At 36.3% G+C, this 14,018-nt stretch overlaps 1 protein-coding gene across 1 annotated transcript; it reads left to right on the top strand.

The window, feature by feature from the left end:
• Nucleotides 1–2,160: 2,160 nt before the first annotated feature.
• LOC114296259 (UDP-glycosyltransferase 92A1) lies at nt 2,161–3,993 on the top strand. Its single transcript, XM_028240545.2, has one exon. The coding sequence runs from the start codon at nt 2,237–2,239 to the stop codon at nt 3,791–3,793; it is 1,557 nt and encodes a 518-aa protein (XP_028096346.1). The 5' UTR covers nt 2,161–2,236; the 3' UTR covers nt 3,794–3,993.
• The last annotated feature ends 10,025 nt before the right edge of the window (nt 3,994–14,018 follow it).

A 14,018-nucleotide genomic window follows, 5' to 3' on the forward strand; every position in this document is an offset into this window, starting at 1 on the left:
ACGAAAAGATATACAAAAAGTAGAGAGAAAATAAAATCTTTGATTTTTTAGTATATGTTATAAACTTTTTAACTTTTTAATAACTTTTTAATTAAAATGTTAACTTGACAAACGAGACCTAATTAATAGATATTTTAACCCATTCCACTTATCACATTATGGCTTGAATCACGATGTATTTATCTAATTTTTTATTCACATAGATCTAATTCCATATTTAAAGGGGTGACTAATTGGAATTTCAAATGATTTATCTCAAGAAATACTCTAAAAATAAAATGCATGGAAGAGATTTAAAATTGTGATGTAAATTACATTTAAAAATATTAGAATTTATAGATATATTATTTTTTAAATAACTTTTATAAGTTTGTAATATAATATTTGATTGAGAAAACTGGTAAGACTAGTGAAACCTTTTTTTTCCCTCCAAGGGGGCTTTATTAGTTCCAAGCCCAACCACACGTCATGTGAATCGCGTGCATCTGAACCTTTCACGTTGAACCATTTATAGTAATAATAACAAGACAGGGTTGTTGCCCCCACCCAAAAAGTGACCCAAAAAAAAAAACAAAGAAAAAAAAACAGAAGGTTGTTGCAAACATTAATGTCAGTTTAAATTCCCACCAAACGAAATTAAGCAAATTGTAAATACATAGTACAACCACAAAATATAATTGTATTATATATGAGAGTATTTTTAGTATGATTTTGACACATAGTAAGGACTTGTATTAATCATACATTAGACTTATACTATACATAATAGAAACTTATACCATCATGAAAATATAATTATTTTCTCATTGCTTCACTGAATTATAATTTTTCCGAAGAAATTGTACAAATGGAATGGGGTTGCATTTCATTCATGATTTGGACTGAATGGTGTTTTTAGGTTCGTAAGATTTGTCACACATCTCTTTTTAATAATTTGAATAATTTATTTTGTAGTACTCTTCATGTATATTGCCCATGAAAAGATTAAGTTGATCCAATAATCATAATATTTTTATTTTATTATATTTATCTAAAAATAAATGAATGATCTATTTTAAAAAATATGTATTCATTTTTTTTCAAAGCCATGCATTAAAATGAACAAGTTACAATTATTAGATTGACTTAATTTTTTTTTTGGATGATATATATACTAATAATTTTATAAAATGAACGATTCAGATCACTAAAACGAGACCTATAAACCTTATGAACCCAAATAGCATCGTCCAGTTCAGATAAAAACAGGAGGCAAGTAGAATCCAAATAAGATGTGATTTAGATTTTAATTTCTACATATCAAGTTCTCACTTGGAATGAATTTGGATCACAAAATGTTTTAGAAACTTTTTTTTGTACATGTATTTATATAATTGTTTTGATACAAATACCATATATTCAGAATTTGTACCTTAAATCATCCCAAAACTAGATATGTGATGTAAATTTAAAATTAATGTGATGTTGATCCTTTCCATTATATTATCTAACGATTATCAAATTAATGTTTTTTTTTTTATAAAAAAATTTGAAATAATGATAAATGTAATGGAGAGATGGTGTATTTATATAGGAGGATCCCTTCCGGTCTGCTATTTGGGTCTGTAGAGCTCATCACAGGTCTTTTTTTGATAATTCGAATAATTCATTTTATCAGGTACCTTGTGTGTTTTATCCACACAAAAAATTAAGTCGGTATGATAATTATAACTTATTCAATTTATCGCGTTTTTAACCAAAAAATTATATGGTTTATTTTTAAAAACATAAATTTTTTTTGGTTAAAAATGCGATAAATTAAAGTTATAGTTATTGAATCGACCTACTTTTTTTATGGATGAAATACACAAAGTGCTTGACAAAATGAACAATTCAAATCATTAAAACGAGACCCGTGAAATGTCGCACATGTTCAAACAGTGCCCTCCAGTCCAAAATCTGGACCGGAGAGGATCCTCCATTTATATACAGTAGTTTTTAAAATATTTAAAACAATAATGTTAGAAATCCACATTTTGTATCGATAAATACATCCATAATGATATGGTAAGGGAATCATTGAGTATTTAATCAATCAAAAATTAACACTTATCAAATTGCATCATTATAAATTAAATTATAAAAGATTTATGAGGGTCTCAAATATTTCCCTATTTAAAAGTACTCAGCAAAGTAAAGAATGCCATTGAGCTAAACTTGATTGTGCGTGGCCTTCCTTGTCTCATAACACACATCCATGGCTGACGCACAACAACAAGAACACATAGTGATGTTGCCTTTCATGGCACATGGTCATCTCATACCTTTCTTAGCACTAGCAACTCAAATCCATCAAACTACTGGTTTCACCATCACTATTGCCACCACTCCTCTCAACATTCACTACCTCCGCCGCTCCTCCACCACCGCCAACCACCGCCAAATCCGCCTTGTTGCACTTCCCTTCAACAGCTCTGACCATGGCTTACCGCCCAACACCGAGAACACTGAGGCCGTGCCTTTGAGCCAACTCATAACTCTGCTTTATGCTTCAACTACCCTCGAAGCACCTTGCCATCAACTACTAGCGGATATCACTGCCAAAGATGGCCGCCCTCCAATCTGCATAATCTCTGACGTTGTCCATGGATGGGCTACACGTGTCGCTCAGAAGGTCCAAACCGTCAATGTCAGTTTCACCACTTGTGGTGCTTATGGTACTGCAACATACATATCGTTATGGAAAAACCTCCCTCACCGTCGGTCTCCAGAAACCGATGAATATTTTTCTGTACCGGGTTTTCCTAATTCATGCCGCTTTCATCGTTCTCGGATTCATCAGTTTTTGAGAGCAGCCGATGGTAACGATTCGTGGTCTCGGTATTTTCGCCCTCAGATTGTGCTTTCCTTAGAATCTTCATTCGGGTGGCTGTGTAACACGGCGGAGGAAATCGAACCTCTTGGCTTAGAGGCTCTCAGAAAAGTTACCAAACTTCCTGTTTGGACTATTGGGCCTCTTCTCCCTCCAACCATGCTTAAGCTCAACCATTCTTCTTCTTCATCATCTTCTTCTTCTTCTTCCAATCTAAAGTCATTAATATTAGGTCAACACAGTGGGAAAGAATGTGAAATATCTCCAAAAAAATGCCTTGAATGGCTAGACTTGCATCCACAAGGCTCTGTCCTCTACATTTCATTTGGGTCACAGAACACAATCAGTGCTTCCCAAATGATGGAATTAGCCAAAGGCTTGGAAGATAGTGGCAAACCTTTCATTTGGGTTGTAAGGCCTCCAATCGGTTTCGACCTGAAAGGTGAATTTAAAGCAGAATGGTTACCAGATGGTTTTGAGGAAAGAATGGTGGAGAGGAAACAAGGTATGTTAGTGAGGAGTTGGGCACCTCAACTGGAGATTTTGTGCCATAAATCGACCGGGGCGTTTCTCAGTCACTGTGGATGGAATTCGGTTATGGAGAGCTTGAGCCAAGGTGTGCCGATCATAGGGTGGCCATTGGCGGCCGAGCAGGCATATAATGCAAAGATGATGGTGGAGGAGATGGGTGTTTGTGTTGAGATAACTAGAAGGGGAATAGAGACTAGTGTTGGGAGAGAGGAAGTGAAGAGTGTTATTGATTTGGTGATGGAAGAGAATGGGAAAAAGGGACAAGAGATGAAGAAAAATGCAGTTAAGATTGGAGAGTTAATAAAAGCAGCACTGAGAGAGGATGAGAAAGGGCATAAGGGGTCTTCTCTTCAAGCAATAGATGATTTTATTTCTGCCATTGTCTCAGCTGCTGAAAGTAGAAGGCAGTGACTTGGTCTTAGGATGCATGCAATAAATCTAGAACTATGTTACCAAGACTCGGGTACGGGTATCGGATACAGGTGCATATCTAATTTAAGCATCTGACCTTTGGAATATATATTCAAAATAAATGAGTACGGAGACTCGGATATCTATATATTACATTACATATTATATAATAGAACAATTTTATATAATCTTATTTTTTATCTCATGTTCTCTCTTCAAAACATAAGTGAGTGAATCATATATATTTATGAATGTAAATCGCATTGCCTTGTGTTTAGGGGTGAGAAAATGAAGTGATAAATGAAATTATGTATAGTATTACTCTATATAACATTCTTAGATAAGATGTTACAAATTATATATAAATATATTTGAAATTGAATAAGATTTAAGAAGAGAAAAAAATGAATTTTTATCTTTCATCTATGTTAGAAGTAATAAGTGTTTCTTTTTAAGCAAATATGAATTTCTCATTCTTCAGGCATTATAAAAGGTTAAGAATCCAAACATCTAAATTGAGCGCAGATATCAGACACATATTTCATATTTTTATTTTTGTCATATCTGATAGACACAAATATTTAGGAAAAAAAGAAAAACTCATGTAACATAAATCTAGAGACGTATAAATCAATCATAGAAAAAAAAAATATATATATATATATATATATATGTAAAGCAATCTTTTTAATAACAGCCCTTACCATTTTTTTTTTTTTTTTTTGAACCAACATCCCTTACCATTTGATATATGATTATTTCTTGTCTTTATCACTAGACTTATTAGGGTGTATAGTTGATGATATTTTAGATAACAGCAATATTAGGTATCATGAAAATTTTTTCATAAAAATAATTATGAAAGGTTTGTGACTCTTGGATTACACCTAGAATAAAACACCACATTTTAATCAATGTAATCCAAAGATCATAAATCTTTTATGATCATTTTCATAAATTTTTTTTCATAATTCCTAACTTTTCTCAATAGATAAATAATAACCAAGGACTTGCAACTATAAATTCCTTTGTAATCTTTGAGAATGACATTTGTAATATTTTTCAAATCAATGGGAAAATCAATATTATTGATAAAGCTGAAAGGTTTTTTATAATTGGGACTGGATTGTCTCCGGTTGGGCAATCCAACTGGACCATCCAATCCGGTTCATTTAGGCCAATTTTTGGTCCGTATCGATGATTTGAATTGTTTAATAAGTAGAACTCGTCGACTATTTTATTTTTGCAAAAAAAAATATTTTGATCGGATATCAATAGTCACTTGATCATTTCACATTTCTGTTAACAATTTTTTTTTTAAATCATATTTACTGTGGATAGAAATGTGAAATGATCAAATATCTATCGATATCCGCTCAACGTGATTTTTTGTAGAGATGAAGTACTCGACAAATTTTACACATTAAACGGTTTGGATTATCAATTTAGGCTCCGTGATGGGCCCAATAACATGGTCCAACCCGATTAGGACAACCCTCGTCCTCGAGCATGTCCAAGTGGAAAAGGAAAAACAAGATAGTTATCGAGCTCAGCGTTTCCGAGTTGGTTCCCTCTTGGGACTGCCAAGTTATCATCCATCACATTCACAAAGCCGGGGGTAGAAGCAATATTTCTTTCCATTGGACCACTAGGGAAGCTAATCGGGTAGCTCAATGGATAACTGTTAAGAACCTGAAGGGCCTCCTCCCTCTGGACTGGGCTGTCAACCCCCCTGTTGAGCTCTCTGCTCTTTTATTTGTGGATGCTGTGGCGTTTCCTAATTCCAAAAAAAAAATAATAATAAAATAATAAAATAAAATAAAAGTTTCACAATCATGACATTGTCATTGTACTCAACACTTGAAAACACACCAATTGTCCCATTTATGCGCTAGTGAAAGGAAAATTATCGCAAGCTCATGCGGTGTTTCAATTTGATTATTATTGGATGAATCAGTGAGACCCATCACTTTTTACTTTTTTTTAAGGTGACAATAGAACACTTATTTCTTAATAAATGGTGTGAACATTACTCCAAAGTCAATCAATAACTTCTCCTATTGAAATGTGCCTTTTCAACCATAATTTATAAACACAAACATTTTCGTTTGAATAGTTGTCATTGTCAATTCTGCTGAGAATTATGGTAATGATAATTGTTAACATATAATATACATCACACTATAGTGTATTTGTAGCTGTAAAGGGCTCTCACCTACTACCACACACTTTCACTTTCAGCTTTAGCAGTAGCTTTGATATTATCTTAATGTATTGTCTTATGCTTTCGGTGCTCCATTGTCTCCTTCTCCTCTCTATAAAGAGAGAGAGCTCATTCTCTTGTAAACACAGAAATACAATAACATACATTGAATATACCAATCCTTCATTTCAGTCTCTCTCTGTTCTCTCCCTCTTTACCAATCTTTCATGGTATTAGAGCACAGAAATACAATTCTGGCATTCTTCAATTTTGGTGCTTAGTCCCGTACACAGTGGAACTACACCAAACAGCTCGGAATCTCCTTACGATTCCAACGGCACCAAGCTCATCACCAGAAACGCTCTCACGCGCTCTCACGCGCTGCTCTTTTGCTCGGCACGTCTCTGCTTCCGTTGCCACGCTCACACGCGTTTTCCACCCTGCCCTTTCGTGCGCCGCGCCTGCTACCGTGCACCCGCGTGCGCCATTCGTCTACCGTGAGCCGCGCGTGCGCCGTTCCGCTATTGTGCACCTGCATACGCCATTCTGCTACTATACGCCGCACGCCCTCTCTGCTACCGTGCGCCGCACGCCCTCTCTGCTAACGTGCGCCGCTGACATTATTTTCCATCCTGCTGACATCATCTCTACACAACCCACCTTTCCTAGCTATTTTCGACCTTCCGGACTCACTGGTACACTCTGTTTTACCTAATTTTGCTCCTACAGGTCTATCCCTATCAATTTAGCCCTACTCAACTATTATTATGGATCGTCATGATGCCTCCCATCTCATTTCCGTTATTTTGAATGGTTCCAACTATGTTCTATGGGCCCAAGCCATGTCTTCCTTCCTCAAAGGAAAGAAGCTCTGGCGAATTATCACCGGGGACATGACCCAACCGGTAAAAGACACTGCTGAAACCACTGTTTCTCCTGCTACTCCTACATATGAAGGTCGCCTTGAGGAATGGGACAGTAAGAATTACCAAATCATTACCTGGTTTCGAAATACTTCTGTTACCTCTATCAGTCTTCAGTTTGGTCGCTTTCAACTTGACTCTGTCACTACTCCTGCAAAAGACATCTGGGATTTTTTGAAAGAACGATACCAGACTACTGGTCTTGCTCATCAATATCAACTTCAGAGCCAACTTCATCGAATGCGCCAAGAATCTAGTCAGTCCATCAATGACTTCCTTTCTTAAATGTACTCCGTTTGGGACCAGCTTGCTCTTTCCGAACCGGCTTGGCCTCACCGAGAAGATGCTGTTTTATTTACTGTTTATCGTAATCAGCAAAGGTTGGTGCACTTTCTCATGGCTCTCACTTCATCTTTTGAGCCCGTACGTGCCTCTCTTCTTCATCGCCATCCCTTGCCCCACTCTGGAACAAGCTATTTCTGAGTTGCTATCAGAAGAGACTCATCTTGGTACTCTCCAAACTCATCATGTGGACTCTGTTCTTGCCACTCCCCCGTACCGGCCATCATTCACCCAGCGGACCACTGCCTGCCTCTACTGTCAGAATCGGGGCCTTCCTTCAACACATCTCTTGGTCAATTGCCCGGTCAGAGCCTGCCGATACTGCAACAAACTTAGTCCTGGTCATCTGCAACCGGATTGTTTTCGTAATTCATCCCGCTCATCCTCCAACAGCCACTCTTCTCGCGGTGGTTCTCCTCGGGGGAGCTTTCATCGTTCCAGGAATCAGTCTCATTCTAGGAATCAGTCTCCTCACACTGCCACTGCTGCTGCTGCTGCTGCCGCTGAGGGTTTTTCTGAGTCTCTTGCTCCGTCTACCCCTCTCTTTTCTCCAACGGATGTCGAGGCCATGTTCAAACACCTTCTCTCCCCTTCTGGTACACCTCCTCATACTGCTTTGTCTGTAATTCCAGGTAACTCTTCTTGGTATTTTGACTCTGCCTGTTGTAATCATATGACCTCCAGTTCAACTATATTTTCTTCCATCTCTTCATCTCCTCATATTCCCTCAATTCAAACTGCTGATGGTTCTCTCATGACTGTCCATCATATTGGTACTGTTTTCACATCTTCTTTAACTTTACCTCAAGTTTATCATATCCCTACTCTCACTTTAAACCTTATCTCTATTGGTCAATTATGTGAACTTGGTCTAACTGTCACCTTTTTTGCTACTCATTGTTTGGTGCAAGACCTTCAGACGGGGTAGACTATTGGGATCAGCCGTAAGCACGGACGTCTCTATGAGCTCATTCACCTTTATGTTCCTGACTCTCCTCAGATCGCTGCTCCTGCATCTGCTTCCTCATTATCTCCTTTTCATCTTTGGCATTGTCGCTTAGGGCATATTTCTATTAATCGCTTAAAGTCTTTGGTTTCTAGTGGACAATTAGGTCATGTAATTCCAGATACTTTCGATTGTATACCCTGTCAACTTGCCAAACAACCTGCTTTATCATTCAATAAAAGTACTTCTGTTTCCTGTGCACCTTTTGATCTTATACATTCGGATATTTGGGGCCCTTCCCCTACTACTACTATGGGGGGATCTCGTTATTTTGTTGTTTTTATTGATGATTTTTCACGGTTTACTTGGATTTTTCTCATGAAAACTTGGTCTGAACTCAAAACCCTTTATTATCGATTTGCCTAAATGATCCACACCTAATTTTCCAAAACCATCAAACTTTTTCACTCTGGCAATGCTATGGAATATCGAGATTCAGATTTCCTTTCTTTTCTTCAGAGTCATGGTACACTGCCTCATCGTTCCTGTGCTGGCACGTCCTAGCAAAATGGTCGTGCTGAACGGAAACATCGGCATATTCTTGACACTACTCGCGCTCTCCTTCTCTCTTCTTCCTGCCCTGAAAGCTTTTGAGGGGAAGCTGCCCTCACTGCTGTCTACACTATCAATTGTGCTCCTTCCCCTGTCATCCATAATCACACTCCCTTTGAACGTCTGCATGACACTCCCCCTCCCTATACTAATCTTCGGGTTTTTGGCTCTGCCTGCTTTGTTCTCCTTCAATCTCATGAACGCACCAAGCTTGAACCTCGTTCTCGTCTTTGTTGCTTTCTTGGGTATGGAATTGAGCATAAAGGTTTTCGCTGTTGGGACCCTCTCTCTAAACGTCTTCGTATCTCCCGCCATGTCGTTTTTTGGGAGCACCAAATGTTTTCCTCCCTATCCTCCTTTCACTTACCTGCACTTTCCACTAATGTACTGTTTACTAATCCTTCCATAGATCTCTTCTCTGATGATTTTGATATATGTTCCTCCTTTATTGAGACGCCTTTGCTCACTCCTGCTCCCGACCAGACTGCTCTCCCTGAAGGTCCACCTCTGCCTGCACCACCTTTTTCTCTACCTGTTCTTCCTCCCACCGATCCTCCTACGGGTCGACCACACCGGGTAACTCAACCTCCTATCCACCTTCGTGATTATATTGTTGGGTCTGCTGCCTTTTCTACTTATGAACCTACCTCTTATCGTGAGGCTTGTACTAATCCTCTTTGGCAGCAAGCTATGACTAATGAACTTCAAGCTTTGGACAAAACTCATACTTGGGATTTTCTTGATCTTCCTCCTGGCAAAACTGCGATTGGCTGCAAATGGGTTTACAAAATCAAGACTCATTCTGATGGCTTTATTGAACGCTACAAAGCTCGTCTTGTTGCCAAGGGTTTCAACCAGGAATATGGGATTGATTATGAGGAAACCTTCTCCCCTGTTGCTCGGCTTACCTCTGTTCGCAGTTTACTGGCTGTTGCTGCTGCTCGCCACTGGGAGCTCTTTCAAATGGATGTCAAAAATGTCTTCCTCAATGGTAATCTTCTTGAGGAGGTCTACATGCAACCTCCACCTGGGTCTACTTTTCCCCCTCAAAAGGTTTGCAAACTACAGCGTGCCCTCTATGGCCTCAAGCAAGCACCCCGCGCTTGGTTTGCTAAGTTCAGTCCTACCATTCATGACTTCGGGTTCACCTCTAGCTCCTATGACTCTGCTCTTTTTATACGGACTACTCCTCATGGTACCACTCTTCTCCTTCTGTATGTGGATGATATGATTATCACTGGTAATGATGCAGCTGGTATTCTCCACCTCAAACGTTTTCTCCACCGTCAGTTTGAGATGGAGGACCTTGGTACTCTTAACTACTTTTTAGGCCTTGAAGTCTCTCATGATTCTACTGGCTCTTATTTATCTCAGGCCAAATATGCATCCGATCTTCTGGCTCGTGCTGGTCTTACTGATTGCAAAACTACATCTACTCCAGTTGATCCTCAGATTCGTCTCACTCCTCTCGATGGGGCTCTCCTCACTGATGCTACTCTTTATCGCTAGCTCGTCGGTAGTCTTGTCTATCTCACAGTGACTCGTCCTGACATTGCCTATGCTGTTCACATTGTTAGTCAGTACATGTCAGCTCCTCGCACTCCCCACTATACTGCTCTACTCCACATCCTTCGATACCTCAAAGGCACCCTGTTCCATGGCCTTCACTACTCTGCTTCCTCCTCTTTTGAACTGCGTGCCTTTTCTGATGCTGATTGGGCTGGGGATCCTACGGATCAACGCTCCACCACGGGATTCTGTTTCTTCTTAGGGGATTCTCTTCTTACTTGGCGTAGCAAGAAACAATCTCTCACTGCCCGTTCTAGCACCAAAGTTGAATACCGAGCTCTTGCTGATACTACTCAGGAACTTCTCTGGCTTCGCTGGCTCCTCACTGATATGGGTGTTTCCTCTTCTGGCGCTACCTCTCTTTATTGTGACAATCAGAGTGCCATTCAGATTGCTCACAATGATGTTTTTCATGATCGCACCAAGCATATTGAGATTGATTGTCATTTCATTCGACAGCATGTTACATGTGGTACTGTTCATCTTCTCCCTATTGCTTCTGCCGATCAACCTGCTGATATTTTCACCAAGGCTCATCCTCCTGGGCGCTTCCGTGATCTTGTTTCTAAACTCAACTTGGTCGATGCCTACCCTCCTTGAGTTTGTGGGGGGCTGTTAACATATAATATACATCACACTATAGTGCATTTGTAGCTGTAAAGGGCTCTCACCCACTACCACACACTTTCACTTTCAGCTTTAGCAGTAGCTTTGATATTATTTTAATGTATTGTCTTATGCTTTCGACATTCCATTGTCTCCTTCTCCTCTCTATAAAGAGAGAGAGCTCATTCTCTTGTAAACACAGAAATACAATAACATACATTGAATATACCAAACCTTCATTTCAGTCTCTCTCTGTTCTCTCCCTCTTTACCAATCATTCAATAATAATAATGAAAAACAAAATAGAGTTTGATGGAGTTTAAAATACCCCAATAAGAGAACAATCAAGTTATTATAGGATTAAGGTCGGTATTAATTGATGGATGGGATTGTGTTATGCAGGAATGAATGGTACTACCTTAGTTTTTAGGGTCAACCAATAGTTGATTGCCATGTAACCCAAGTTGCTAAAAAGGCAGATGCGACTCTCACTTCCTTTCCCCTTCTTCCCACGACCCTCTTCTCGCCTCAGCGCCCTTTCCCAAACTATTTGAACCATCTTTTTTAAGAGCTTTAGGCTCATATTTCAAATTGAAGCTATGCAATATTATACATACACAAAACAGAGGCTACCAGAGCTTTAGGTCTATTTATATGTTTTATATTATATATGTACAAGTATTCATAACATCATAATTCAAGAAAGGGTTGGTTGTCATGAACAGAATCTCTACGGAAACTAACACTCCAATTGTTTCAGGAGGAAATATTTTTGTATATTTGGTTACATTCTTAAAATTAATGTACTAATAATTATATTAGTGGCTATGGGGTGGCGGGACGGAAATGGATTTATAATGGCAGTGGTGGTGTGATGATGGCAGTGACAGTAATGGAGGTGTGGAGGTGGTAGTGCAATGGTGATGCAAGTGCGATGGTGATGGTAGTGACGGTGTTGGTGATAGTGTGATGGGTCATATGATATTCTAGAAATATATAATAATTTTATCATGGGTTCCGTTTGATTTAATTTTTTAATCATGATTTGAGTTTTGAATAATATTTTGAGTAGAGTTTTTGAAATGAGTTTTGAAAAGAAAAAATTTATTTGATTATAAATTTTGAAAAGAGTTTTGAATTGTATTTTAAAATTATTTTGGGCTTATTTTTTTTGAAATATTTAAAAAATTTCTTATTTTTGTCTTTTTAGGATAAATATTTTTTTATCGTAAATATTTATTTATTTATTTTAATGTACGCTGTATTTATTACATTTGTGTGCTATTTTTTTAAAAATTTTAATTTTTTTATTTTAAATACTATTTATAAAATATTTATTTTTAAAATTTTTCATTTTTAAAAAAAACTTGATCGCTCATATATATCTAAATCATAACAAATTATTTGGTCAATACTTAAAAAAATAACAAAATATTTTTTTGAAAAAATAAAAAATATATATTTTTTCAAAAATAAAAAATAAAAATTTTAAAGACAAAATAAAAAATATTTTTTTGAATTTTTTTTTTTTAAAATAAAGTTTTGAAAAGAGTTTGATTATATGTTTTGAAGAGTTATGGAATTGAGTTTTGAAAACTTTATTTGGTTATGAGTTTTGAAATTTTTTTATTCAAATCATGATTGTAATTTTAACCAAATGCTATTTTTCATGAATACTATGTTTTTAGAATCTTGACTTCTAATAATTAATTACTATAGAGTCAATGAATTTTTTTAAAGTAAAATACACAATGAGCAAAAATTATTTCATCACAGGGTAATACTACAAATCAATTTAAATCATTAATATGTGTAAATTTCGTATAGACAACACAAATAAGTAGTTCAAGTTAAATTATAGTATTATCACATCACTATTACCGCAGACTAAATAATTGCTCCAAATAAAAATATTTAAAAAATACTAAAGACCCACATTTGACACCTAAACAATTACATTTGTATTTATGAAAAAGACTTCAATCAAATTATTAGTACATTAGTGAACATTTTTCTTTGTCGGTGTTTTTTTAAAGTGCGCCAATAATGCCCTTATCAATCCATTTTTATTTTTTTTAGTCAGCCTATTTTAGAAAAAGAGTGTTATTAAAAATAATGTCCAAGATCAAATTTCTTGTTTACGTTAATAGTGATCTCAAATTGATTGAACAGTAAAAAATTTAGAATAAAATTGTTTATGTTAATAGTAATCTCAAATTGAATGAACAGTAAAAAATTTAGAATAAAATTTAATACTTTGAGTTCAAATCACTTCAAGAACCACTAAAAATTTATTTAATTATTAATTTCAGGATATCAAAATTAATCAAAATGCTTGCAACCTGATTAATAAATAAATCATGTTGATAGTAACTTCACTCATTTAATAAGTATTTTAATAAACAATAACTAAGGATGCAACTCGAATGAGTTCGGTCAGATTGAGAAATTATTCAAGCCCAATATAAATTATACCGAGACCTGCCCAAATCCGCTTAAGCTTGAATTGTAACATGAGATTGTCTGCCCAAACTCGACCCGAGTTAAACCCTCCGAATTGTAAATGATTTTTTTTTTTTTTTGATAGTGAAATTATTAAAATTAGACTTCATTTACAATTTTTTTTTTTAGAAAATCATTAATAACATCAAAACAAATAATTTATATAATGTAAGAGAGATGCTGTTATAATCTTTGCTATTGATGAGTGAGAATAAAAAAGATAAAATTTTATATTCCTTGTATATATAATATATATTTAATATGATTTAATAATCTAAATTACATTAATATTATATAATGATTAATAATTTATATGTATATTTAATATTTTTATATATCTTTATATGTATAATTTGAATTTCAAGTTGTTTGATGTCTTTACCCAAATCCATCCAAATTCAATTCAAGCTTCTCAATTTTTGCCCCAACCCGTACCAAATTTAAAAATATCTTGTCCAAATCCTAAAAAAATTCAGACTAAACTCAAATTACTCAAGTTGAACCCACCCAAATTGCACCTAG

This window comes from Camellia sinensis, chromosome 11 (assembly GCF_055761805.1).
Source record: "Camellia sinensis isolate YWXY chromosome 11, ASM5576180v1, whole genome shotgun sequence".
Taxonomy (NCBI): domain Eukaryota; kingdom Viridiplantae; phylum Streptophyta; class Magnoliopsida; order Ericales; family Theaceae; genus Camellia; species Camellia sinensis.